Source organism: Mus musculus, chromosome 19 (assembly GCF_000001635.26).
Source record: "Mus musculus strain C57BL/6J chromosome 19, GRCm38.p6 C57BL/6J".
In the NCBI taxonomy this organism is placed as follows: Eukaryota; Metazoa; Chordata; class Mammalia; order Rodentia; family Muridae; genus Mus; species Mus musculus.
Genome location: NC_000085.6, coordinates 27,780,696 through 27,796,277, shown reverse-complemented (window position 1 = coordinate 27,796,277; position 15,582 = coordinate 27,780,696). Strand labels below are relative to the sequence as shown.

General features: G+C 38.0%; 1 protein-coding gene across 15 annotated transcripts in view; it reads left to right on the top strand.

The window, feature by feature from the left end:
- Rfx3 (regulatory factor X, 3 (influences HLA class II expression)) overlaps positions 1-15,582 on the top strand; it is a 252,949-nt gene that overhangs the window by 218,392 nt on the left and 18,975 nt on the right. For all 15 annotated transcript variants that reach the window (XR_003952761.1, XR_003952760.1, XR_877668.3 and 12 more), the window contains 2 exons: positions 2,459-2,667; positions 9,511-9,664. Coding sequence is in view for 12 of the 15 variants with exons in the window: in NM_011265.3 (NP_035395.2) it covers positions 2,459-2,667; positions 9,511-9,664 (363 nt within the window). In the remaining 3 variants the exon portion in view is untranslated. The remainder of the gene's footprint in view (positions 1-2,458; positions 2,668-9,510; positions 9,665-15,582) is intronic.

Below are 15,582 nucleotides of genomic sequence, written 5' to 3'. Positions count from 1 at the left end.
GAACATTATGAAAGGGTGGGAAAAGTGGCTTATTGAGCTGTGGTCTTATTTCTCCAATTAGGTTTTAGATTACTGTCTTTCCTTGCCAAAAATAATTTCACATAAAGAGTGGGTTGGAATTTTTGGTAAGAAGGGAAATTCCTTCTTGTAAATCAGTAAGATCCTGATCCTAGAGCTAGGGCCAACAAGGACACACCCTTCACATGGAGCGCAGGCTCCTTCATTTGCACAATGAAAAGGTTCTGGAGGCTGGATGCTGCATACAGTCCACATATTTAGCAGTGATGTACAATATACAGAGAAAGAGTCAAATGTATTTTAAAAAAAACTTACATGCTAATGGGGAAAACCTTCTCCTGGTAACTACTGTTATGTCTAAACTTCTCTGGGTACTCAGGGTCTGAAAGCCATTTAACACTATTAAAAGATCTTAACTGTTCTTATATAAATATATTATACAGAAATAAATGAAAGCATAAGAAAATGTAGTTAACAACATAGCTAATTCAAACTTTATACTAGTAAAATATTAGAGCAAATAAATGGCTAGCTATATGGAATTGGTTATTTAATAATGTATTCATGCAGTGACACAAGTTTATTGATGAGCAAATAAATACAGCTGTATATTTGTCTACACGGAATAGTAGGTACTGTTGATAAGCAGAATATTGAGTAAAATGTATGATATTTATTATATTTATATACTTAATTTAATTCATGTTAAAATTACATATGTATAAGCATAAATAAACACGAATAAATGAGTAATGTATATATAAATATGCAATATGTATTCATAAAAATAGAGCACATATTGTATGTGAAAAACTTAAAGAGTAGGTATATTCACGTTTTGACCTACCCTCATACTCTTTTATTGTCTTTTTTCTTTTTTATGTTGATATTTTTCTATGATCACATTTTAGTGTATTTTAACTATTTACAAATGCTGTTTAAGAGGCAACATCTATGGGAGTGGGCAGGTGGATGGAAGAGCACCCTTCTGGAGGCAGGGAGAAGAGGGGTGGGATGGTGGTTGTTGGAGAGGAAGCCTCCGGGAAGGGGATAACATTTGAAATGTAAATAAGCAAAATAACCAATAAAAATAATAATTAAAAAAAAGAGGCAACATCTAAAAACAAGTCTCGAAGTTGCTATCACCAGCTGAGATGTGGAAGCAACTGAGGTTTCCCAGAGAAATAGAATGAATGACTTAGATGCAGTTTGCCTTTAAAACGTCTAAGCTTAAATGATCCTTTAATGTGATAAGTGTGTAGGATCAGCAGAGATGTTAGCACTGGAAAGATGGCATTAGGGATGCATTGATTTGAAATTTCAATTTGAATTAACTTCACCTCAGAGCTTACATAGAATAAACTCTACAGACACTGTTTATAAAAATATCCATGTAGTCTATGTTTTATATTGGAGCTTTATAGATGCCTTCAAAGACACTTATCTTAAAATTACTATAATGAATGCCACTTAAAAACTCTTATTAATTTTCACTTGTCTGATTTATTGCATAGGAAACTAGAGCCCACACTGACCTAATAAATTGCTTGAACTAAGTTTGGCAAGTTAGGGACTGGGCACACACACAAACACACGCACACACGCACACACACACACACACACACACACGTTTGCCTTTTGATTATCTGCCAAGCAGTTTCTTGTCAAATAATTATATTTCAATCCTGAGTGATATTTTTCTTTTAATCTTAAAATACCGTATAGCACTAGAAGTATCATAAAACTTAGACAATCACTGAGAAGTAACTTTAAAATTTCCTATTTTTATTGTTACAAAATATGAAGCTTCCCAACCAGAAGCAGAAGGAAAATTACAGTAATCAGGTTTCTTGGCAGGTAGCATGTCTACATTTTCTCAAAAGAGGTTTTGTTGTTGTTTTCAGTTCTGTGAATTAATTTGCATTTGTTGGTTTGAATTGATAACCCTTGAGATTTCTGTTCCCCATCCATAAACTCACACAGCATATGTTTCTACCTAGTACCATTCAGTGTTTGTTTTTCTTTTAATCTTTAGGGACCACTTTTGGCCTATTGAATCCATTTATTCCTCTGACTTACTCTAAATCTTCTAAAATGGTTTTAAATTTTTATCTGATGGGGTAGATAAAACCTTGAAGTAGTGAGAAAACAGGATGTTCCGTGCTGCTGGCCCAAACACCTGTCTTCCTTATTAACTGTTCTGGTCTTGCGCAAGGCCTGGCCAGAGTAGAACACCTAGTCAGACACTGCATCCCATAAAGGTAGGGAAAGACGCTAAGCCCTGAGGATGGTAAATACATTGAGTTCATTAAGTACTGGTCATGATGTGTTTGCGTCCCCTGTTGATGTCCTCCCTGTGACACCCTGTGTATGTTCTGTGATGATGCTCTGTAGGAAGCTGCTGAGTTGAACTTTGCTTTCTATCTGTGACCTGTCCTAGGAGCAGGCTTCCTGGGTGTGCCAGTGTGATGACAACATGGTTCAGAGACTAGAAACAGACTTCAAGATGACCCTGCAGCAGCAGAGCACTCTGGAGCAGTGGGCTGCTTGGCTGGACAATGTGATGATGCAAGCGCTGAAGCCCTATGAAGGAAGGCCCAGCTTCCCGAAGGCTGCTCGGCAGTTTCTGCTCAAGTGGTCTTTCTACAGGTAGCATTGAAATTGCACTGAGTTTTCGTCATGCTCTGTAAATGTGTGTATGTCCACACTATTCACATAAAAAAGAAGTCAGCTTAGACTTGGTGGGTTAGCCAGCTCTATGACTATGATGTGTACAAATTAATGGGAAATTTATTGAAATGAACATTTTTGCTAGGAAAGGAGACCTTTCTCAAAGCTGAGAAGTTTTCCGCGAGTTATCTCTGAAAGTCTAGCTTGATGGGTGTTTTTCAACCTGTGGGTCATGACCCTCTTGGTTGTCAAGCATGCTTTCACATGGGTTACCTAAGACCACACACACGTTTACATTACAGTTCATAACAGTAGCAAAATTAGAGCTATGAAGTAGCAACAAAAATTAGTTTTTGATTGGGAGTTACCACCACATGAGGAATTATAGTAAAGGGTCTCCGTATTAGGAAGGTTAAGAAACACTAGACTAGGTGATGTTTTCAGGAACCATTGGAAAAGTTCTCTAGTCCTCCCTCTGCTCCTGTAGGTACCCTTGTTCCTTTTCAGTGGCTCTCGTTAGACCGTGGCCTCACATCCACTTAGAAACATTAGAAATGTTCATTATTAGGTCACTCCACAAGTCTACTTGAGTCAGAATCCACTAGGAAAGGCCTAGTAATCTGAGCTCTGAGACCCTCTGGGCAGTTCCAGTTTGCACTCAAAACTACCTAGTTAATGTATTAATTCTGTCAATTGTATTTATCTTCAAACCAGGCTAAGTATCAGAGAGTAGAACTTACATGGTTTTTTTAGCCCTTGGTTACTTCTGAGACTCTGTAACTCATTCATACCCTTGCTGGTTGGAGGTCATATTTAAAAGGACAATTGGAATCATTCATTTTCTTGTGACTATGATGCATGACTAGAATCTAGGAAGTAGTAACATATATATACTTACAATGCACCTTTTCAACTAAAATACTTCAGATGGAAATACATGGCGTTTTTTGTGGACATATAATCAGCCCTAAAGGGAAAGGGCTTACTAATTATATGATATATGATGGGAAAATTGAAAAGGTTTGTTGGCCCCAAGTTTAAACAAACATTTATAAGATGTTATTGATCATAACTTGTGCCACATCTGTGTAGAATGGAATGGTCAGATGGATTTCTGCCTGGAATCTACGTTAGGGGCAGTTTATATATCTCAGTACATACAGGTTTTAGGCCCAGGTCAGTGGTATTATCCCAAATGAAGAAGTAAACATTTGTAGTTTTACTAAAGGGTCAAATACCACCATCAAAAATTTGAATTATCTAACTTGATATCTCACAAAATATGGATCCATTTGTCATATAATTCAAAACTTTAATTTGGAAGTACATTTTATTGTTGTTGTTTTTGGCTTTTTTTTTCATACAAGGTCTCTCTACATGGCTTTGGTTATCCTAGAACTCACTATGTAGATCAAGCTGATCTTGAAGTCATACAGAGATCAACCTGGCTCTGTCTCCACCGTGCTGCGACTAAAGTCATGTGCCATGATACATGGCAGAAATTGTTTTCTTGATCTCTTGAAACTCAATATTCAATTTTGTTCATCTGAATTTGTATGCTCATGACTAGTGGATGAATCAGTTAAACTGTCTGACTCTTTCCAAATCTCTCATGACCAATGGCAGAATACCCACCTATATAGCAATAGAAGAGAGATGCAACACGATGCAACACACACACACGCACACGCACACACACACACACACACGCACACACACATGCACACACACACACACACACACGCACGCACACACACACACACACACACACTTCCTCTTTATGTTCTGTGTTAGTGGCATGCTTGCCCTTCTTCGTGTGTGTGTGTGTATGTGTGTGTGTGTGTGTGTGTGTGTGTGTGTGCATGTGTGTGTGTGTGTGTGTGTGTGTGTGTGTGTGTGAAAGTTGACTTCATTTTAGAAATACACCCCTGGGAGCCTTTGTCACTACAGAGATCTATTGTAGGAATCCTGAAAAGAAAAAAAATTACTCACTTGAATTTCGTGTTTTCTGTAGATACAGAAACCTAGTAGATCATCACTTGCCTGCCCTCTGTCCTCTCTGAGTTAGAGATAATTGACTTGTCATTATTAGACACTATTATGGTTATTATTTTCATTTCAAAAAGATTTGAAGACTTACAGTTCAGCGCCACTGAGGAAAGAGACAAACAGATGCATACTTCCTGCTGGTAGGCAGGTAATATCAGAACTGTTTTCCACTGAGGCATAAGAACTGTTGAGTAATGAAAACTGGGCATACGGTGGTCATTTCTTAAATGCAGTGGATAGGTACCCAGAGATGTACCAAGTCTATTCCAAAAGCAGACAGTGCTGAATAGCACCCCACAAAGCTGCTAAAGCGATCCTGGCCTCACCTCTATACAAAGCCTGCTTGAAGTAGGGAGTTGTGTTTGTGACATTTAAGGCCATGTAAATACATGTCATAAGCTTGTAACATATGTAATGTTTTCTTAGCCTTTATTCTACAAAAATAAGACTATTTTTAGTGTGAATTTGACGAATGTAAGACCATGAACTGTTTTTTGTTTTTTTGTTTTTTTAAATCTTATGGCCTAATTTTGAAGGTCTCCAGTTTTTAAAAGGTTGCCCTTGTGCTTAAGTGCCAGAGTGAATCAATGTAACTGATGTGTGAAATCTGTTGTATTGAGTTTTTATAACTGAAAAGATTTAAGCTACATTTCTTGGTTTTTTTTTAAGAGATATAAAGATGTAGGACAAAACTTCCTCCCCAACCATTTTAAACCCAAAGACTCATTTTGGCTTTATCAACCCTAAGTCACCCCTGATATTTGTGCAACCCTCATTTATGGCAAAGGGAAAAAGTCTCTTGTGTGATTAAACCAAGTAACAGTTAACTTCTCAATCTTTATGAGCAGAAGAGCTAAATTGTGTTTTCTCCATTAAGTTCAGAGCAAGAGTCCAAGTCAAACATTGAGTATCCTAAAGGACAAGTTCACAAAACTGTGATCTGACTGAAAAATAAAATTCATAAATAAAAAAAAAAAGAAAACTGGGCATAAATCATTAAAGAAGCAGAATTGGAAAGGATTTTTATGTCTTAGCATTGTAATTAAAATTGTAAATTCACAGAGAATATAATAAATTTGACAGCCACAAATACAGACCTTCATGTTTAGAAATCTGATACTTAACCTAGAAATTTCTAAAATTGTCTTCACATCTATGTGCATAGCCGTATAGAGACAGCCTGACCAGGACGCCGCTCCCAGCAGCTGCTATGCTGCTGCTCAGACTCTGCCCCATCAGGGGCTGCCTACTTAAGCTATAGCAGAATGGCCAACATTGACTTTGGGAAATCCAGAAATGCAAATTTTATGTGTACTATTTTTTTTCTTCTGTGTTTTATGAATAAGACAAAAGAGCTTCCCTAGTGACTACAGTGAAGATCATTCAAGCATTCCTAGTTGGGGGCGAGCTCAGAGGTTGCTGCAGTCAAAACTAACTTTGCTCAATGTCTAAATTTTTAGAATTAGAATTACAAAGGTCAGTGGGTTGACATTTTGATAACGACTGTCATGTTCCTTCTACAGAAGCCTCAGGAATACTTGTAGATACGGTAGTTTTTGTTTTGTTTTGTTTTGTTTTCAGTCCCTCTCTAATCTCCAATCTCACAGGGCAGTAGACACCAGGTGTTCTCTTTAACCTGTCTGTGTTTACTTTTGAATAATATTAGCCTTGTGTTTGTATCTTTGTTAGCCACTTGTCATCCCTAGGCTGCATTTTAAATATCTGTCTTTATTCAGCAACATGGTTGGAGTTGTAACTGAATACTCAACTCTTGGATTCCTTTCAAGATGACTGACATTGAGTTCAGTGTTACTTGGTATTTAATCATTATGTTACATTGTTTTTCTTCTTGTGTGCGGAAGATTCTCTGCTTTAATTTTTTTTCTCATAGAAAAAATATTTACTTTCAAACAATTACTATGTTATATTCATGTAAATTATTTGACAAGTGGAAGATAATGTATCATTGGCACATGAACTATTCTTCCATTTGTAATAATACATTTATGTATTAGTTATAAAAATTTAAGGAGGTTTAAGGTATTTTATTGACACACAGAAACCATTGCCTCCAACTGTGTATTGTAATGAATATAGCATTAACTCTAGTATATGCTTTACTCTATTAATGTCCAGTTTTGTTAAGATCCCTCACATGTTAGATGCCCTTGCCTGCATGGCTGGATCCTGGAAGCCTTACTGGGAGGCATGGGAGATTAAGAAAAAACAGCATAATTGAAGTATGTCGTTGGGTAGACTGTACACTTAGATGTAGATACATCACTAGCCCAGATACACAGCATATTTATTATACATATTATATCATGGAGGAAGGAAAGGGTCTCTGAAGTGGAAGAGTCTCAGGGAGCCATGAACATAAAGTTATCTGGGATGAGGGAGCTGTGGTTAGTACTCTTTGCAAATACTGTTTTTAGCTGAAGGTCAATAGTTAGTCAACATTTGTACTCAGACTATAGAAGAGCCTTACCATTCTCCTGAGTCTGACCTAGGAAGCCTTGCCATTACCCTGAATCCAAGACAAGGAAGGCCTGGTCATTACTGCCAGCCCGAGGCATTAGCACTGCCATGGCCATGCTCATGTGGATGCTCGTTCATACAGGAGTGTTCTCCACCTTATCCATGAGGCTATAGCCTAGGACAGGTGCTTGAAACCACCAATATTTCTCAACCTAAGGGGTGGATACCTGCTCATGCATGCTGTGGCTATAACCTTTGCAGTTTGAATTATGACAGCAAACCTAGTACATATTTACGTCCCTTTCTCTCAATTGCACAGATAGAAGATTCATTCTTACTGTCATTCCCATCTCAGCAGTCAATATTGTTTTCCATTTTAAGCTTCTTATTTTAAGGAGCCATTTTGCAGTAATGTGGTAGACTGACTTGTTGACATCACTGTTCTTGTACTCTGGAGCCATTATACAACTTGGACTTACTGGACAATAAGAGCTGTTTCCCATGTGGTAGGGACCAGAGAGCAGACTTCATCACTCTACGCAGAAGGACTTGTGCGATGAAAGCTGTTGATTATTTCTAGAATTTGCATTTCATATTTACAGTGGCTGGCAAGAAAATCAAAACTGTAGATAAAGGGAACTAACTGCTATGTGTTGCTTCATTTGACACTCAGAGCAACTTAAAAGCCTTAAAAATGGCTATGTGGTTGTAAGCAAGACTACAAAGGCCACCTGTAACCTCCTAGACAGGAGGCTGAGACAAGAAGATTGATGGAGATGCCAATCCAAGCTATATAATGAGATGTGGGCCAGCCTGGGCTAAATTGTGAGGTCCTGGCTTGTTTGTTTGTCTTAAGGCATACTATAAATGAGTTTAGCTAGCTGTATAGCTTTACCTCTTCTTCTGTTTTTACAATGATTAAAAAAATAAATAAGTCTTCAGTCTTTCATAAACAAATTATAAATAACCCTTTCAGTCCTATATTATAATAAATTATAGTTGTTGTATTCTATTTACTCATAAGTTGTTTAATATTCTTTAATTCATTTTTTCCTTGAAGTAACTGTAAGTTAGCTAAGACTAAAAATCCTGCTTTCACTTTCCCTAGAGAAAACAACCTCAGGGAGATTGCTTATTTGAGGTTAAGAGTCAAGTAGCAAAGAGCCAGCATCAGAAGCCAGAGCTTCTGCCCTCACGTCTCAGCTCATGCTCTGTCACTTGCCAGAGTGCACATAAGGAATGGACGGATTTAAAATCTGTGCTTTCAAAAGGTTGAAAAATGAAGCTGAAAACTAAAGTAAAGCCTACTTGTAATTCTTTTATTTGCCTGGAATTTTATAATTGGTTATTATAAAATAAGGCTTTAATTTATGGCATTTTGCATCTTTCTCCTGAGAATATAATGACAGTTTATAAGCCAAAAAAAAAAAATCCTCAGAAAAAGGCAACTAAGTAAAAACTGGTATGAAACTTCATAAATGCATACATTATTCTTACTGTGAGTCACAGACACCATATATATATTTGAAGTATGAAACAAGCTTACTAGTTGGTATATTTTTGGTAAAGCTACAATTTATTTGGACTTATTTGTATTTTTAATGTAAAGGAGTTTATTGTTATTATTCTATCAATATAGCTCATATTTCTATAATATATATCAAATGTTCATGCTTTAAGATTTAATACTTTAATACCTTTTAAAGTCATCTCTACTCCCTGGCTCTAGGGGGTGGGGGGTGGGGCAAATCACCTTAATTTAAATGAAAATCACCGAGAAATTAGAGTTAGTAATTGCCACATTATTCCAATTAGACTGACAGCTTCAGGGAACGGCTAGTATTTTTATATGGAACCTGGCACAAAGTCCTCTCTATGGATCATTGTCATTTAGCAATGACAAATGTCAAGCATCATCAATCAAATGTTCACTTTGAGTTGATTTTTCTTATACCAGGGATGAATTTTCAACCTTTCCAAAATTGTCTCTATTCGGCTGTAATCCACCTGTAAGTACAACAGAAGGGGCAAACATGGCAGTAATGAGGAAAGGTCTGTCCTACCCAGCTCTAGATCTAGAAGATCAGGGTCAAGTCTTAGAGAACAGGACCTCTCTCTCACCATTGGAATGAGTTGAGCCAACTGCTTTCAACAATGAAATTGATCTGTCACAGGTTTTATACTATAAAAGCCTGTGCTTTCAGTTAGTCTCCCAACTTAACTGCTTTTAAAAGTACTGGAACTATAACCATGGTCACTAATGGTGGCTTCCTCTCTGCCCTTTCTCTTGAACAGCTCCATGGTTATCCGGGACTTAACCTTGCGCAGTGCTGCTAGCTTTGGCTCCTTTCACCTGATCCGGCTGCTCTATGATGAGTACATGTTCTACTTAGTAGAGCATCGTGTTGCTCAAGTGACAGGAGAGACACCGATAGCAGTGATGGGTGAGGTAAGAGGGCCTTCATGGGCTGTTTGGTTTTTTTATTACACTTCTAAATGATTGCCTGAAGAGCTTCAGTTCTACAAGGGACTGATTGTGTGTGTGGTTTCAATCACAGAATTTTAAGGTTGAAGGTTCTATCATGTCAGTGGAATGTTTTGATCCATTATATGCACCCACAATAAAAACAACAACAAAACAAATAAAATTTTGAGAAACACGAGACTTTAAAAAAAAAACTATTTAAAAAGAAAGAAAGAAAGAAAGAAAGAAAGAAAGAAAGAAAGAAAGAAAGAAAGAAAGAAAGAAAGAGAGAAAAACCATTGATTGGAGATGAAGACCAAAATCTATGTAAAAGCTAACCTCTCCCCCCCAAAAATCAAGAGTTAAGTCCGTATTTTGTAGGCTCTCTCCTAGCCTTCAAGAAGGAAATGAATTGGGTTTGCTTCAGGACACTTATGATGAGGTAATGACAAGTCCATCTTGTGTTGCAAGCATGGTTCTAAGGTATTGCATATAATAAAACACTTAGCAATGTATTACAATCCTCTGAAATGAAGTGATTCTTTTTCCTACGTTGTCAGTGTGCACCTAAGGTTAGTGCAGTAAACACCGGGACAGAGATGCTCAGTGGTTCTATAGCTAGTAAACACTAGATACATTTTGCTGAACAGATGGTCTGACTTTTCAAGCCCGTGTTCTTGATCACTAACGTTGTTTCTAGAATTTCTAGGTAATTATAAAAATGGCTTGTCCACACTCAGTGTCAGAAAGCAGAGATTCTTACAAGAACATGAATAAGAATTGGTTAATATAATTAGCACTAAGTACAAAGGCTGAAATAACTCAGCTCTGGCTCATTTGATTACATTGAGTTAGAGTAAGCTGTATGTGAAACAAGTCCTTTTTAAAATTGTTATAAGTGTATGAGTGCTTTGTCTGTGTATGTCTGTGTCCCATGTATATGCCTGGTGCACAGGGAAGCCAAATAGGAGGCCAGATGCCCTAAGGCTGGTGGTGTAGACAGCTGAGAGCTACCATGTGGGTGCTGGAGTGAACCCAGGTCCTCTGGAAGAGCAGCTCATTGTCCTAATGGCTGAGCTGTCGCTCTAGCCCTAAATGTCCAATATTTCTAACATTTTTAATAGTCATCTTTCCCATTTTAAAAATAGCATCCTTTACAATTTCATGATCTATACATCTTTGTATGATTATGTTTAAATGATGCTGGATAGCTGTATGTAAGATGGAACAAGAAATGCTGTAGCTTTTAAATAATAGACCAAACAATTTGGATGTTTCTTAAATTCAACTATCTTTACTTTAGCTCTATAGATATCTTCTTACAAGATACCCATTTGGAATGAAAGATTTCTTACCTCAGGGCTCAACACTTCTGAATAGATCTGTCTTTTAGTGCATTTAACATTTTGTTCTCTGGATCTTTATCAGAATGAACAAGATAATGAGAGCGGTGATTCTTATTGTCACCATGTGGCTTCTCCTGTATGGTCTTTGCTTCCCTTGTGTCTCTAAAGAACAAAGGTATGAGCCCATCTTGCTGAAGGCTTAGCTACCTCTTCACATGAGCCTGCAGCCAGTAGGAGCTCTACAGAATTCAAGGGAGACACACTGTCAGCACTGGCACACAATCATTGTAATAGACACTCTTAGCTACATGAATAGGCTGCAAATGAATAAGATAAATTACAGCACAATGCAAAGATATATTAATAAAATATGGGTGCAACAATAAGATGTAAATTAGAGCTTCTGTAAAATCAGAGCTCTAAATGTAATCCTGGTCTATATGCTTACTGTACCCTGACCCAGTTGGTAAGAAAATCCTTTTTTAGTATCTATAATAATGCAACATTCAGTCTACAGAGCAAACTAAGGCCAGTTTTCTCCACTGAATCCCCCATGGCACTATACTTCAGAGGCTATTCAGCTAGCATAGGCTTTGGGCCTTAATCCTACTATCTTATCTAAAATTATTTTGTATCTGTGGAAAGGAGATGGATTGTCAAGAAACAGAAAGTCACCTCCCACTGCCATCCACTCCTTTCGCCCCCTGGTCTCCAGCCACCTCATGTCCTTCTCATAGATTATCCTAAACTTACCCTCACTTTGCCCTTTGGAATTTCTCTTTCCAAAGATCTTCTAGGCATGGTGGAACATGCATGCCAGTAACCCCGGCACTTGGGAAATAGAGGCAGGGAGAGCACAGAATCAAGGCCGGCCTGATCCAGATATCAAATTTAAGGAACCAGTCTCTACTGCATGAGTATTGTCTCAATGAATGAATGAATGTGTGTGTGTATGTGTAGGGGGGGTGGGGAGAGGGAAGAAAGAGGGAGAGGGTCGAGGGTGGGAGAGATAGCTTAGTGGTTAAGAGCACTAACTGCTCTTACAGAGGTCCTGAATTCAATTCCCAGCAACCATTTGTTGGCTTGCAACCATCTCTAGTGAGACGCTATTCTCTTAAGTGTGGACTTTTACTTTTTGTTTTAAAGCTTACACGATGATAACTGCATGCTTCTCTATGTGGTTTGTATAATTGAAGATGGGAAGGCTGAAAAGTTAAGTAACACAGAACTTTTAGGTCAAAAGAACTGAATTTGGGGCCATCCATGTTTCCCTGTGTTGACTTTTGTCTCTAAAATTAGTTGACTCACTAGTTAACAACTCTGTTCTAGTTAGATATGACAGTAAACAAAATGGATTTTGACTCTGTCTTCAAGGAATTTTCATTGCAATGGAGACACATATGTAAGGGTTGCTTTTATTTCCTCTGATGATGGAATGAGATGAGAGCCGTACCAAAGCTGTATGAATACACAGCTTGGGCTGAGCCTAGAGCATTTCTTTCTCTGTTCTAACTATCCCTAGGCCTAGGCTTGGAAGATTCTAGCCTCCATACAATCTGATCTTTCAAGCTGACTGATTCAAACTGGCTTCTCTCAGCTTCTCACTGTTTGGCCTCAGAATAACTCTGGCAATGGTTCTAAATCTTCTGGCTTCTTATTCTCTGGCTTCAACGGCCTCTGCTGACCTGTACTGAAATGCATGAAAATGACCCCAAATCCACTGCACTGACTCCCAACTAACAGCCTCTCTCAGACTGAACTTCTCTTAAATAACTTCTCTTCCTGTACTGTATGAACTGTCTCGTGAGAGTTGATCATATCCTATCTCTGACTATGCTGTCAAATATTTCTCTAACCATCACTTTGTCTGTACCTCAATTAGAGGTCACTTTCATACATGGCTGCTTCCTTCTACAAACTAATATACCTTAGTGGTTTGTACTAATGGTGTGTCTGTATTCCAGCCAGAGGGATTAAAGGTGTGTGCTGTGTCTGCATTCCAGCCAGGTCACACAGACCTTTGGTTGTGATCGCTTGTCAGTGCAGCCGTATTGCTGGATTAAAATTCCTCTACATAAATATTTATTGAGCACTCTGTAACTACATGGCTACACATTCTCAGTGCTACAAAGAGAGGGCTTAGAAGATTAGGAGGTACTTGAAGCAAGGGACAGTTACTCTTGCCTGGGAAGGCCATATGAGGCTTTCTCAAGGAAATAATATTGAGATGAAAAATGAAATACTCCTGTTTGGTTTGGTTTGGTTTGGTTTGGTTTGGTTTGGTTTGGCTTGGCTTGGTTTGGTTTGCCTACATGATAGAAAACAGAGTTTATTTACAGCCAGAATTTATGCAATTTTCACATGTTTATATAAGTATTTTAAGTGTGCCCATAAGCTCTCTGGCAGTGGTGAGGTTTTACTTGTGGGCATGATAGACAAGTTACACCTGTCGCACACCTGTTACACCTGGTAAATGAAAATTTCAAAAACCATAAAGTACTCTGACAGGGCAAATTGAGAAAAAAAAAAACCTTTTAAAAATAGTGTGGCTATTTAGAATCTGTTCAGAAGTCTGTGGTGTGTATGTCTTACATCGTAAATACATAGTTTAGTAACACTCACTGAACATGTACAGGTCAGGTTGCTTCATAAAATGATTCTCCATGATAAGCATTTTATATTGTATATTTAAAATTAATTATATTGTAATTATTCTTATCATGACTATGCCCACGTATTACTAGTTTTAAACCTTCTCAGTAGCCAACATTTGAAAAGGAAAAAACAAAATGGTGACCGAGGCACGGCACCACACACCTAGAGTGTGGGCATTTCAAGCACGAGGCAAAGGATTGTGAGTTTGAGGGTAGCCTGTATTATAGTAATAAAATCCTGATTCAAAATCTAAGAGTAAAAACAAAATGATCCTCTAATTGTTTAGTTCTAAACACAAATATGGAAAATAACCTACCTAATAATACCATCTGGGGAAAATATTTTTCCAGATTCATTGAAGTTAATATATATTCAGGATGAAAAGGAGGGGTTAAAAAATACCTAAAAACCAACGAGAAAGAGTTAAGAATTCATCAGAAAGTCTTTAGAGTAAGTGTGGGTAGAGGGTTCCCTTTCAGAGAAGCCAAGCACAGAGCATGGGAACCTAACATCAGCCAAGGGCAGTCAATGTCAATGAGCAGGACCCTGCGGCAGTGGGTGTACACTGGAGCTCTGCCTGAGGGACAGCCGACTTACTTTAAAGCATGTTGTAAAAGCAGGATTTGTATTACAAGTTGACGTTGAGGTTTGGTTTTTTTTTGTGGGGGGGGCGCTTGGGTTTTTTTTTTTTTTTAAAGATTTATTTCTTTATTATATGTAAGTACACTGTAGCTGTCTTCAGACACTCCAGAAGAGACAGTCAGATCTTGTTACGGATGGTTGTGAGCTACTATGTGGTTGCTGGGATTTGAATTCAGGACCTTTGGAAGAGCAGTTGGTGCTCTTAACCACTGAGCCATCTCTCCAGCCTACAAGTTGAGGTTTTTACAGGGAGTAAAAACTATTTGTATAGCAGTAACTTAAAGATGTATGGAGTACTTGTCAAAAGCTATGCTGTCATTTGTATAGAGCTTACCATAACTTGCTATCATTTTAGTTGAAATCATATCCTGTCACTTTGCTAGGGTTCTGAGTTCACATTTATTATTACCCCAAACCTTGCAAAGGATTCATTGGTGTCAGCTGTCACCACTAAGGTCAGCCAGAGTCAAAGTCACCCATGAGAAATAGCAAGTGCTAACAGCTAACTGGACAAAATGTTTCCATCTCAGTGACCACTGCTGGTAATCCACACTTGGCTTTATCATCGTGAAAATCGCTTGCATATATTTTCCAAATAGGGACTATGTTATTAACCTTGTATCCATACCATACATAATACCCCAAACATGCCACCCAGACACAAATGCATGTGCATCCTCTCTGATAGCCTGTATACCAGATCCCTACTAGGTAACATTGTATCCTTTTGTTCTAGGGCTTCCTTCTTGGGTTTTCATGGATGTCTCTTGGTCATCCTCCTACCCTGTCTTTCCATTTTTCTAAGATATTTAGAATGTGCAAACTAAATGCAGTATTAACTTAAGAAATTTGCAATTAGAAACTGAATTAGAAAACAACAAATTATACCTTTCAGCTCCTTCCTGCCCTGCTCTACCACACACACTCCAGTCCTAAATGATGTTTTTTTTTTTTTTCCAGAACCTGTAGTTTGATTTCAGCTCTGTTTGCTTTTCTGTATTAGTTCAGACGACCTAGAAGTAAACAATGAGTCTGCCACCCTGGAGGACTTGTGAAGAAGCCTTCTTGTGTCCCTCCATCCACTCGATTCCTAGGGTTGGCAGTTTGAAACCCTTCCAGTGTTTCCTACCTTTCTCCAGCTTCTTTCTCTTCTTTTCTCTTTGCATATGAGAAAATTGCCTGCTTATTACAGCACAAGAGAAAGACTTGATTTTGATTGTATTATGAGTCCAAACCCTCCCCTCAGGATCCCTGCCCTCA